The 13,630-nt window shown below is 43.4% G+C and overlaps 1 protein-coding gene across 1 annotated transcript in view; it reads left to right on the plus strand.

The window, feature by feature from the left end:
* The first annotated feature begins 1,401 nt into the window (after positions 1-1,401).
* Positions 1,402-13,630, plus strand: part of cdk14 (cyclin dependent kinase 14) — a 180,529-nt gene continuing 168,300 nt past the window's right edge. Inside the window, exons 1-2 of the mRNA XM_070965868.1 lie at positions 1,402-1,877; positions 9,192-9,223. Of these exons, the coding sequence (XP_070821969.1) occupies positions 1,784-1,877; positions 9,192-9,223 (126 nt within the window). The 5' untranslated portion in view covers positions 1,402-1,783. The remainder of the gene's footprint in view (positions 1,878-9,191; positions 9,224-13,630) is intronic.

The following is a 13,630-nucleotide window of genomic DNA, read 5'->3' on the forward strand; positions in this document are numbered from 1 at the left end:
TTCTCCGCTTACATCAGCTGACAGGCTTCCTGAGTTGTGAAATCTTTCAAATGCAGTTACCTCACTGCCATCTTGTGCCTCCGGTGTGCAGAGTTACCTTGACGGCATCCCAGCTCTAATGCTTGTGTACTTTTTAAAAAGCTCTCTTCAGCATGTTACCGTAAGGCCCACGGGTCTGTATTCTGCCTTTTCAACACATTACATATTGTTCTGTTTCACTCCATAGACTTTTTCACAGACTGTGGAGGTGTGCTGTTCAATTCATGCATCATTAACACACACTGAATAATAATTATGAACCAATTCATATTAATGAAGCTGCACATGTGTCTCAATTATCACTGCGCTCCAGTCAAAGTAACGGGGCCGCAGTATTCAGCTCTTTGCAGTCCAGAGACGTCTCCAGAAAATCTCTTAACAGTGTAACTGAAGAATGGATCCAGCACGGAGCCATGTTATGGTATACATATGCTGCTACACCATTGTTCCTTTGATGCCTCTGAATTACTCATGCAGCTGCTGTGGTGACTGCAGTACAGACATGATCAAACTGGAGATGCCAGCCAGCACATAAGGACACATGACAGAGGCAGAACTGGGCTCATGAGCTCACTGCTGCAGGATTTAGATTATTGATGCAGGGTTTGAATACCTCTGATGGCTCTAATCCCAGAGCTCCCTTTAATCCCAACTATATGCTATTGTAAAGTAACTGACAAAATATGATAGTTATTGCGGCAGAAATGGGTGCTGGACATATCATCAAATAGCTGTCTGCAGTGAGTTTTTGCAAAAAGGCTCCAGAGAAGACGAATATACATTTTTTACATGAGAATTCTGTGCATAATTATGCTAAAATCAAAAATGAGCGCTGAGGTGTGATAGCTGTGAGATGATCAGTCATATGAGCTCAAGTTATTTGCATGGTTAAAAAACTTAAACACACCAAATGCATGAGAAAGATGTCAGTGTACAGCAGCAAACATATTTCAGTGGATTTTTAATTTAGTAATTTATCTCCATTATGTTCAATAAACCAAACAGGGATCACACAGATTCATCTGGTTAATCTGATCTGGTTTAAGAAATCTGAAAGATCAACTCTGACTCCCCTGGTGATCTGAGGAATACCGCTGATGAAGCTGATGTGTGGTGATCACCTCGACCTGCACGCAATGACAGGGTCTTGCAGAGGGCAGCAGTCTCAAGCAGGAGCGCTGGGAACTATCTGCTTCCCCATGAAAATATTCCTCCTCCTGCAACACATTACAGGGCGGCGCTGCCGCGTTGACGGACAGTCGCCGGGACGAATAGCATCGCCATGCTCCCCGGGAGTCCTCCAATCCTCGCCTCCAGGGCGGGGTCTGGGGTCGAAACCAGAGAGAGAATCCTAAAAATGACATCTAGATTGCGGTGGAGCAGAGAGCAACTGGGACGCTGAGAGAAGAAAGAAAGAAGTCAGAGCTAGAGCTCATTTTAAGAGCTTAACCAAGCGAACGCAGTAAAAAAGGCGCAGCAAATTACGCACGGCTTCCAGCGTGGATGCCTCTGCTTCAGCGCCCACTTTTATTGTGTCTTTGGAAATGTAGTTGCATTCTTGAGATAATCTCAAGAAGGCATTAGCTGTTCCAGTACCAGTTGATGAGAGAAGTGAGAGCCGTTGAGGCTCCGTTTCCTGTTTGCCAGCGCGCTGCAGCTGGGCTGAAGAAGCCCCGCAGGGCTGCCTGAACGCCGGTCCTCCGTCCCCGCTCCAAACCACAGCCAGTCCGCTGCCAAACGCAGAATGTGCGACCTGATGCCAGCCTCCCAGCCCGCGGAGAAAATCGGCAAAATGAAAAAGTTGAGGAGAACTTTGTCGGAGAGTTTCAGAAGTATCGGTGAGTAACGGGACGTGTTTTCCATTCTCCAGCTCTTTGTGCAGAATCAGAGTTGAGAAATGTCTCCAGCAGCAGCGGCGCAGACTGCTGCTTCCTCCAGAGGTGATGTCTGCTCACAGTTGGGCTAAGCAGCCGTAGAAAATGCACATTAACTTTGCCTGTCCACATTTCCTTGAGCGGAACAGTTAGCTGTTTAAGTTTTCAGAGTCATGAGGAGATGGAATGTTTCCTGGAAATCTGCTGGAGGATTGCAGGCTGATTTCACAATTCTGATCCTCAGTTTTCCACAAACATCATCCATTTTTCTATTCAGTTTCAGTCTCATGTCCAGGCTGTGCTTGACCTCAGCATCCAGTCCAGATCATGTTTCTGCCTGTAGATGTGAGGGAAGTGAGCCATGTTGACTCAAACTGTGAGGACCAAAACCCAAATGACTGAACTTATTTCAGAAAATGTGCCAAAACTGAATTGAGTCTGTGTTGTTGCCATTTCACAGAAGTGTGATGATGATATCAGCCCTGTAGGATGAAGGATTTTCATGTTAGATCCACTGATCAGCTGATGTACTGATTAATCATTTGCTCTCTAAAATGACTCAAGGTAATGTCTGTCAAACGCTTCTATAGTCAGACCATTAGTCCAAGATATTCACTTTACTCTCACATAAAACAAGAAACCAGGAATGTTTAACTTGGGAAGTGACTTCTAGGAATGATCAGTCATCAGGTGAGCTGATGATTCATTTCCTCCACATCAGCAGAGCCATTAATTGACTGATCTGCTTTGTTTTTTGCACACAGTGTAGAACAAACTGCACTGGTCTCTGAATGACCACAAACGTATCTGTGAGGTTTCTTTACTGTCATCTCTTGTTGCTCATCAGCCAACACGCTGACACTGAAATATCTGTGATATCAGCTGGAATCATCATCATCATCATCTTCAGCCCTGTGTTCCAGTCTCATTTATAGGTGTTCTTAATTTTACAATATAAGCACCATCATCCACCAATATGTATATAAAAAAAGAAAACCAGTGGAAGCAGTATCATTTCTGAATAATTTCACAGTGAAGAAGCATGATATAAGCAAGCGCTGCCACACATTTTGTTGCCATTCAACAGAAGTACCAGCTCAGAGTGGAGTCTGACCATCATCCAGTAATGGTCAGGCTCCTCTCTGAGTTGGTTTTTCAACTTGAAGCCAGTATTTGAGAGCTTGAAAAGCTTTCAACAACATATCACCCAATGTTGAGTTTTTAATATGAAGTCACAGGTAAATATTTTTACAAAGGATGTCAAGAATGTTCTCTTTAGTTAATTATTGTATTCACAGTATGTACTGCATGGGACACAGGACTTGTTACTTACTATTGGACACATGCTCCAAATTCTGATATATCTGTGACATTAGGGCTGGAACTGAAAAATAATTTTAGTTTTAAATAATCCACAAATAATACTTGAAATTAAGGAGTAGTTGTTCACCTGGTAGAATAAAAAAGAAATCGTGAAAAAAGCCCGTTCTGTGTGGTTTGTCTGACATACAGTGTAATCCTGCAACCAAACACTGTTCCAATTGCTGATTCATCTGCAATTTATTTCTGTGTTTTATCAATAAATTAAAAAAATAAAAATAAAAAATCAGAAAATAAAGTTCAGCTTGACTGACCAACAGCCGAATACTAAAACTAAAAAAGTGATTAATAGCAAGCCATTAATTCATTATCATATCATATCATAGCTGGTGCCTCATTATCTGTCAGTTGACGAGTTGCTTCATTTGTTTTGATTCGTCTTTAATTCCACATTCAGCAGTGTATGGCCTGTGGTTTGGTGCTGGATCTGTGCATCATCGTTGCCGTCATCACGTCTTTTCCCTCCTGCTTTTTGAATGTAGTTCTTATCCAATGATGAATGCTCGCATGTGACTGAACTAAAATCATCACCAACATACAATCACATCACAGCAACCATCATATCTCATTTCATCTCTCTGCTTCTTTCCCTTTTTGTCTTTCTCACACTCACACACACTTCCTACTGCTGCCACGCACACACACACACACACACACACACACACACACACACACACACACACACACACACACACACACACACACACACACACACACAGTAGAGTGCCTTGGCATGGTCACAGGGTTCGGTGGCCTTTGAAGCAGTGTGTGTACAGAATGACGAGCTGGATGCGGCCTATGAGAAATGAGCAGAAGTGAGTTGGGTCGATGTTGCGGGAGAAGAAAGATTGGCATTGACTTTTCTGCTGTGCTGATGCTCATCTCCTATTGGCCATCTTTCCTCCCATCTAAATCAACACATCTGCGCATCGATCGGCCTCTCGCTCTGCTCTACGGATGCTTTAACAAAGCGCATTCAAGAGCCAGCTTTATTGTTTATGTCCTTGTAACAGTGTTGATCCAACCGGTCCCAGTGGGCAGGCCCACCTCACATGTCAAATTATGGCTAGTGCAACACAGTGCTTTGTGGACGTTTTCATTTTAATAGCTTTGACGCTGCTTAATTGGCCGATGCGCTTTTCTCAACCTTTTCTGAAACGTGAGCCAGGTTTGGCCCTCATGAGTCAAGTCATTAGAGTGCTGTCAGTTGGTCGTGTAAGTGTGAGGAGGGCAGGTTGTGTTTCAAGAAAGCATCAGATGATGATGAGGAAATGATGCATCATGTCAACATCCCCTTTACTGCATTTGTGGAAAACCAAATGTCCTGTGACCCTGCTGGTCAGGGACATGACCCCAAGATTAGACAGCTGTGGAGTCTCTGAGACCACGGTCGGTCTGATCCATGGACCTGCACAATAAATCGGGGCGGTCACAGAGCATTAACATTACTGCCGTTGAGCAAGGCAGTTAACCTGCATCTGCTCCTGAGGAGATGCAGATTGGCCGTCTGATCAGAGCATGGCTGCCGCTTCAAGGTGTGAGTGTGTGATGAAGAGTGCGACCTCCTCGCTGCTGTTTGCATACAGGAAGTTCAAAACTCTGCTTCAAGTCAGGGTCACACCCTCCAGTCTGGCCTCGTTCCTGCTGGCGCTGTCACTCTGAGGAGCCTCCGGTGCTCCTGTTTGTCCAGGCTCGTCTCGCTTCTGGTCCACAGTGGTGGAGTCAACTGCTCTGCAATGAAGTCACTGTCCGTCCTTCACACATGGCCAGGCTTTGTTGTCTTATTTCTAAACATAAATTCCAAATTTTGATGACATTTAGCTCTTGTCCTTCTCAGGTCTGAATACATGTAAGTCACTTAGTCAGCAAATGTCATGTTTTCCTCCAACATGGAGATTTTCACAGCTGGTTTTGGAGAGGATAAGTCTACAATCTCTAGTTTGGATGATGAGAGCTGAGATCAATACCTGATAAGTATCAGTATAGCTGATCACCTGATAGAGGTGCTGACATTATTTCTGCTATTTCTGATTCTTCTCCAGACGGCATTGTGATTGGTTTTGTCAGAGGCAATCCTAAAACAGTGATTCGATCAACTGTAGAGCAGGAGTGTTTATTTTGTCACCAGGTAGCAATTATGAGCTACGATCAAATCACTGTTTTATGCCCATTCACATGTCTGACAACAGAATCAGGAAAACATGTCAGCTAGACTTGGAAGCTGAAGTAGGACGAAGAAGACACTTTGCCAAGTGTACGGAAACGCCCTGGAGATGTGGACATATGATGTTTTCACAGGTAGAAGGTGTTTGTGGAATTATTGTGGCGCTCCTGGGGAAGCGTTTGTGCTCAGTGAAAGTTTTGTGTGTATTCTGCAGAGAGAACACAGGGTGCAGCTACTCCAGGTCGAATTATCAGCACATTGGTTTCCATTGAAAACAGCGTCTCTTTGTGAGGGACACGTTTGGCTTCTTGATATTTTCCTCACAGCTTTGATCAAAAGGCAAATTCCTTGAAGTGAGAGATGCAGTGTGAAAAACTGTAGAAACAGTAATGAGGTGTTGAAGAAGTGCCATTTTGTATGTGTGTGTGTGTGTGTGTGTGTGTGTGTGTGTGCGTGCGTGCGTGCGTGCGTGCGTGTCTTTTTCTCCAGTGAGTTTGGACAAAGCCGTCCTCTGTTTGCTCTGTAATCGCCTATTTTATGTCTCCCTCTCATCATTTCTTTTTGGGAGTGATTCTGTTCTTTTCTGTATGTGCCCAGGAGGTAAATATAGTCTAAAGATTATTTGCAGTGAAGAACGCCGTGACAGCGTCTCACCAGCATTAGAATCCCAATGTTTTGACAGACGCACATTCTTCCCTGAATGCTCCAAAGACTCTGCTTCAGCACAAACAAGACATCTTTGATATTTCTCTTAAATTTCAGAACATCTTGTTATTCACGTCACGTGCAAAAGGTCACAGGTGATAACTGATTTAATCAAAGCACATGCTTTCTGCACGGGTTGCTATGGTAACAGGTATGATTGGTAACGTGTCATTGTGAAATGTTCTCCCCTCTATATGAGGATCCACTTTCACTTGTGGTTGTGTGAAGTAAAGCTGTCTTATGTTGATCATGCGTCTGTCAATGAGGCTCAAGTCATCAAAGTGATGCTATGAAATGATTGCAGCATTCAGCCACCGTCATACCACAGCCTGTAGTTTTTAAATTTCAGTTTGTGTATAAGTGAATGACCCTGGCCTGGCTAAGCAGTGAGCTTCAGAGGTGTTGGTGGGTGTATTTTTTAAAAATAATTGCCTTCTGCCTCTACTTTCCTACTTAATGGATGATGAGATTGGTATCGATCTTATCATCTCACTTTCTGCAAGATGGCAAAAAGCCTATTCCCAAAATGTAGAACTATTCCTTTGATTATAATTCCTATAATGATCTGTGGAAGGTGCCGCTTCAGCCAGTGACCACTGGTTTTTCTCCAGCTGTAAGGTCAGCTGTAGTTAAATTCTGTGAAGTGGCAAAGTGATACCAAGAAACTCTTGGCTGTCAGGCTTATAGTCTCTGTGGTCTCCTCCATACATGCCCTGCCAAACATGGTTTTGTCAAAGATGACCAGTAAGTAAGTTTGACATAAGTGTAAGTATGTGATGTTTGAGAGACGCAGGCTGTGTGCTGTGGTTCACAGACACTGACGGACGAGCGCGTCTTGCTGTGGTTAGTGAGCGAGGTGATGTTGCCTCATGCGGTGGATGGACAGAGTAGTGGAGTCCACTGTTTAACTTTGAAGCACATCACAGGGATGTCTTCAGCTTATTATGATAAGATCTCAGAAAGCAGAGCACGATTCAGGGCCGTCTGCCCGAGGAGCTAACGTTAGCGTCAGCCGAAGCGGCTGCAGCACAAAGCTGTCAGCTGTGTCGTTAGCAGCTGATGCTAAACATCATCAGGCATGATTAGTTTAGTTGCTGTGGTTGTAGCTGAAATCCATGAATAGAACATAAATGACACTTTTGAAAGAAATCTGAATGTGATTATTCAGGGCTGTTTGCTGCATTGGTAAATGGTTCTGTCATTACATACAGCATGCTTTAATATATCTGTGTAGACCACAAATACAGGCCTGGGCTTTAATGCAATTGAAGTGATGAGAAAACAGCGTCAATATTTATTTGAATTAATATATATATATTTTTCATTACAAAAATGTAACATATAAATATAAAATGCTTTCTTGTCCAGTGAGCACTAAATCTCAGATGGCAGCCAGTGCAGAGGCTGTATTGTCTACCTGCAGTCTAATCCATTGTATTGAGCGTGGATTTGCGGCTGTGATGATGCTGTCTGGAGTGTCTGGGAAGGGAAGTCTTTGGGGGATGTGTGTGTGCTGACCCTCTGAGGAGGAGGAAGCAGCAGTTTAACGGCTCAGCGGTCGGGCTGACAATGCTTCCAAACACACTCTGACATCAAAAAAGTCATTTTAGCATGAAGCGGCCCCCAGAGCATCTGTACTGCCTTTCTCATTAGACAACATAATCATGATGAGGAGTTAATAACTGAAAAATCATCCTCTGCCTGTTAATAATGCTCTCCACAAGCCTCTTGAGCTATGATAGTGATTCAGAAATCAAAGCTGCACAGACAAACAAACCGTTTTATTCCCCCTCCTCCTCATAAATATGAAGAATATTGATGTCAGATTCAACGCTGTCTTCCCCTGCAGTGATGTGTGGAACACAGTGGATTGTCAGTGTGAATGTAGACATAATTAATAGAATAGCTTTTTATATATTTGTACTTCTTGAACGATTCTTGTATCACAGGGCTTTTTTTTGTGCAACCTGCGTTAAAACATTGCGTGCAACATACTGTACATGAATCTGTGATTCCCTGACCTTCATAAAGAACAATTGTGGTGCCATTTTTGAGGGAAATACAGCAGCATCACCACTCCCTCAAGGTTTCGCTGATGTGCAGGACCGGTCACATGCTCGCAAGCACCAGCGCAGTTAGCAAGATCACCAAAAGGTGTCCTTCACCTGTGTCCATCTGTTACATGACCCTCTCCTTGCACATCGTACAGGTCTCTGCAGAGCATGGACTAACATGGAGAAGCTCCGCCCACCTAATTTGCATATTATCTGAATGGAGATAATGGGAATGCTTAATAGCAGGTGTAACTGCGAAGGTTTCCAAGTCACTGTGCCACACTGCTGTCATTTCTAGAACTCTAGATTATAGAAATTTCTATAATCAGTATTTTTATGTACACATCACAGTTAACATTCAGTGTGCAGATTCACAGCAACACGTGTCTGTCATGAAGTATTCTAAACTCAGGATTAGCTTTTTCTTTTCAGCGGCATGGTGTCATTAATGAGCGAGGCTGTGCAGTGTGTCAAGGCTGTCATGTTATCATTTTCAGCATGTGTTGTTACAGCAAGGGTTACTGTTTCACACAGATTTCATGCAAAGACATGATGTTATATTGTAAATAGCAGCTGAATTTGTGCTGCAGAGCTTCAGAATTATCAACGCTGGCAGCCGATCTGGATGATGTTTGTGGTTTTAATATTTTAGTCATGGCTTGAATGATTATGAATTTTTCACGACTGTTTTTTTGACACTTACCTGTAAAGGCTAACATTCCTGCTCGGGTAGAATATGTTGGTAATCTTTCCTTCCCTGCTGCTCTCTGCTCTCACCTGCTCAAACTCGGTGGCCTCCTCTCCAGCTCAGTCCAAACCTGGACCCTTGCTGCTTTAATGAACGCAGAATGAATTTCAGCTCAGTGGCGGGCTTCTGTGTTGCATCTCCACCGTTAAACTTTTTATTTTGTTCATTCTTCAAAAGATGTCAATACAGGCTGTATCTGATTCTCTCTTCCTTTCTTCTTTTTGCAGCTTTCAAGAAAGAGGACAGCGGCTTTGATGAGGTAGGATGAAAAAAAGTGAATTTTCGGGAGCTTGTGACATTGCTGGCCCAGTTTCAGGGCTATACCAGTGTTGCACACTGTATTTTTCACTAAAATTATTCATCAAGGCCTTGTTGGCCAGATGTTGTCAGGACTGCATTGCAGTTGCTTTTCTTTTTCTTTTTTTTTTTTTTTTTGGGGGGATGTGAATCGGGCTGTAACTCAGTGCATATGGTGTGTAATATATTCATGTGTAGAGCATGGTGCTTTTCCCTCTCATCTCAGAGACATCCCTCAGGGTCAGTCGCCATCACAGAGCTTCTCTGGCCTGCCAAATGAGACCCCACCAAATGCACCAATCAGATGCTCTCTGCATGAGTATACCCAGGGCTCCACACGGGTTTCACATCCATCCCACAACCATCGCGAAACATTGTGCTCACTGTCCTGAAGTGAAAACTGACTGTGTCCCCATTTTACATTCTTGTAAAATATCTGTCTCATTTGAAATGCATTGCAAACAGTGTGGTCAGCTCATTTGAGGGTGGTTGGTCCACACATAATGAGCTAATGACCAAGGACGGGAAATAATGTCCACAGATTGACAGTTCTTTGAGCAGCAGTGATCAGTGATCTGCTGAATTGCGTGTTTCTCCTGCACCACACAGTGCAGTAGAATGCAGACACGTGCCTACAATACCTAAAAACAGCCTCACTTTCCTGCCCCAGTGTCAGGAAAGAAGTCAAATGAAATGGATGAGATGTGGTGTGGAAAGGCAGGCGGCAGCGTGTTAAGAGCAGTTTAGTATTTCACAACACTGATGTGACTCCAGGCAGCATCCATGGTGTAATGTTGGGAGGTTGATTAATTATGGATATTGTAATGCTTGATTGAGTATGGAAGCATTTGTGCTCATTTGCTTTATTCAGTGATGATTTGTGAGTGCAAACTGACATAAATTTGCCTAAAATATGTTGTCCAACATGTGTTTTATTGCAATAATGCAGGACGCTCCTGTGACTTAGCACAGATGCTTTTTGTTTGGCTTACACTGCACACGCCATGCATTTTGTGAATTTCTTTCTCCGCTTTTAACCCATCCTGGTCGCCTTCCTCCGCGGCAGACCAGGAGCAGTGGGCTGCCAGCCGACCGGCGCCCGGGGACCCAGTTCCTTCTTTGTCACCATTGGTCAGGTGGTGATCTTCTTGCATGTTTTTAGTGGCGGTATTTTTATGGAGGATACCCCAGATGAACACAGGGAGAACATGCAAACTCCACACAAAAAGGCCCTATTTCCTCGAGAAGCAGGCAATGAAGGCATGGTGGAGGACACGCCCCCAGCGCCCACAGCGGGACTCGAACCGGGACCTTCTAGCTGTGAGGTGACAGTGTTATCACCTGCCCCACTGTGCCACAAACAGGGCTTTAACAGGGTTTTTCACTGAAAACAGCTGCCTGAAGATGCTACGAATGAGGTTAATGAGAGCAGTGAATCAAAACAGCAAAGCTAAGGTTCCCTAAAACCAGAATGAGCTGAAAGATGCTAAACGTTCAGTCGTCCTGAGGGAAATGACAGAGTTGATGATAATTCTCTGCAGGTTTGTCAGTATGAGTGATAACCTTTCACTGTACTCCCAGTCATTTGAGCCATTGTTAATATAAAACTGTTAATGAATGCAGCCCTAAGCTATGCAGAGCAGGTGTACATTAGAATATGTAGCTGTAATGTAGCCAGGAAGGTAATTTGCTGTAGTCTTAAACAGTAAATGTGCTCCTCAATTTACCAGAAGACCATTATTATTTTAGTGTAGTGCTACAGTGTGAGTCTCCATGTGAAAGCAAGCAATTATTGATGGTGCTTTTAGGAGTGGCCAATAAAATCTGGAAATCAATGGAGAAAATAACCAGACATGCAAAAATCACATCGTCGTCTAATATTGTCATTAAGCAGCCGTGCTCACTGGTTTGCAGCATTTTCCACTGTGGTATAAAACAACGAGCTTTGAAAAGGAGAGGTACCTCAGTATAAATGGCAGAACCAAGCAGTTGATACCCCACAACAGTTTTTGTCCCAGGAACACTGGATAGTGATTTTGCAGCCCTGTACAGTGTAACATGGTGACTCCTCACGTTCCCTCTCAGCTTGGTCCTTTTGATGACACAGTCAGGAGGTCTGAGGATCCCGGGATGGTCTGGATGTACTGACAGGGAAATCCTGCCCAGTTGTTCTTTTGACTTAAAGTAACAGCGAGTGTTCAGCAGTGCTCAACCTGCACCTGCTGCAGTTGGCTACCTAAAGCTGTGTCCTTGCTGTAAAGCAACCACATGGTCTCTGTGCTTTTGGAAGCTTGCCAGCCTATTGTCTGCGAGAGGCAGTGGCATTGCTTAATGAATAAGTGATAAGACACCAGGGTGCTTTGTGTTGATGTGGCGTACATGTTGCAGATGTGTGTGGTTGGTGGATTCCTTTCATTATTCTATCGAAAAGACCTGCTGAGATCCAATAGTGTGTTCAAAAGAGACCTGAGGGCAAAAACATCAGTACAAGACTGATTGCTTTCTTATTCACATCAGGACTAGCCTGACTTTGTGTTCATGTCAGCCATTTTCTATTTTTTAAATTTGTCCTTAGCAGTGGGTAGCGGTGATGTATCCATCCCTCAGTAGTGCTGTAGTGTTTGCTTTGAGTTGTTATCTCTGTAAGTTGACTTACTGTACCACAACCTCAGCTGCATTCATGTCACCCAGGCATGTTGTCATTTTCATGCCAATTTTTCTGTCACTGTTTTTCTGTCTCTGGCAAAGCAAGACGATGCCTGTTCTCAGGTCCGCCTACAAGGCTGTGATTGGCTCTGACAGAGGAAACAGCTGTCAGTGAGCACAACAGCAGACCTCTTTGGATTGCTGGAAAAAGTCAAAGATGTGGGCAGCAGTTCAAGCCTGGAAACAGGCTAATTTCTAATGATGTCAGGAAATGCAGAGTGCGTCAGTCACAATGAGCAACCCTAAGGCAGAGTGATCATTAAAGGCAGGGATTTGATCCTGAAGCATTTCGGTGAAAAAGAAACTTAGATGAAAGTGTTTTCTCTGCTCCATCACAAGCAGGACGATGTATTCCACCTGTTTGCCTTTTGAGAATCAGCCATATGTTGACTGATTTAACATAACAACAGTGATTAAACTATTGTGACGGTGATATGTATTGAGTGGAACATTTTACAGCTGAAAACTAAACTTGTTAACGCTCTCTGCTGAGAAGCCAACAGGTGACAGCACTGGTGCCTCCAACATACACTCAGCTACCAGTTTATTAGGTCCACCTAGCTAAATCATTCAGTTCATTCTACCTTCAGAAAGGCTATAATGTTCAGTTCTGTTCATTGTACAGTTCTGTTGAATTGTATCTGTAAGTTTTGTAATTATATTGTATTGTGTCTCATTCTGATCAGTGTTTCTAATATTTTGTCCAATGCATTTATGTCGTCAGCTCACCTCTCAGAAATACAGTCCAATTCATCATTACCACAAACTACATCCTCCACAATAGTCACACCGTCGACTCATTAAACAAACTGAAAGTAGCTTCAATGTTGGAAGGATCTGCTGCAGGACTCTTGTATTAGGCTGCATTCACTTTAGCTCAGTGGACCCAATAATTTGGACTGAAATTCAGATACTGTATTGGCATTGATATCAAAACATATGGAACAAAACCCAGCCTTTTTAAAATGTCACAGAGGCACAATATGTGTATTTCACAGATGAATCCATATGTCTGTAAAACAAGGTGCAGAAACGAACGGACCCTCTGAAAAGTTGTGGTTCAGAGAAATGTTTAGTGCCAGTTAATACATGACATAGATTGTGGAAAAAAATAAACCCAAAAGTGGATATGTTCATTAGAAGCTCACCAAGTGGCTGAAATGAGTAGCTGTCAGTTCCTGAGTGGTGAAGGAAACTGCTTTGTAACTTCCCTAGCTTTGGGAATTACTGTCCCTAAGCTCCAGATGCTTTTATCTGAGAAAAGAAAAAAAAGGGAGTAGTTGTTGGTAGTACTGACATCCTTACATACAGCAACGACTGTCAACGGCACGTACTTAAACCTCCAAGAAACCTCACATGTGCCGTCTTGTTAGAAATTTGTCTTTGTGTTGTCTGTAACGTCCACATCTCAGCCGGTCTCGCCTCAGCTTCATGTGCAGCATGACTTTCTTCTTTTTTTTCACTTTTTAGCTCCATCTGATTCATGTGCCCCGTATTCACCATGACCAGAAGAGAAACTGCTCTCATACTGCAGCCTCAGCTGCAGTGTGGTGCTGTGGTGCAGATGGGGCTATGAAAGAATGCTGTAAGATTTTCCCATTAAGAGAACGCTGGAGAGGTCTTTATTTTTGTTGGCAAAGGGGACGGGAGAGCTCAGATATCA

This window comes from Chaetodon trifascialis, chromosome 7 (genome assembly GCF_039877785.1).
Source record: "Chaetodon trifascialis isolate fChaTrf1 chromosome 7, fChaTrf1.hap1, whole genome shotgun sequence".
NCBI classification, from domain to species: domain Eukaryota; kingdom Metazoa; phylum Chordata; class Actinopteri; order Chaetodontiformes; family Chaetodontidae; genus Chaetodon; species Chaetodon trifascialis.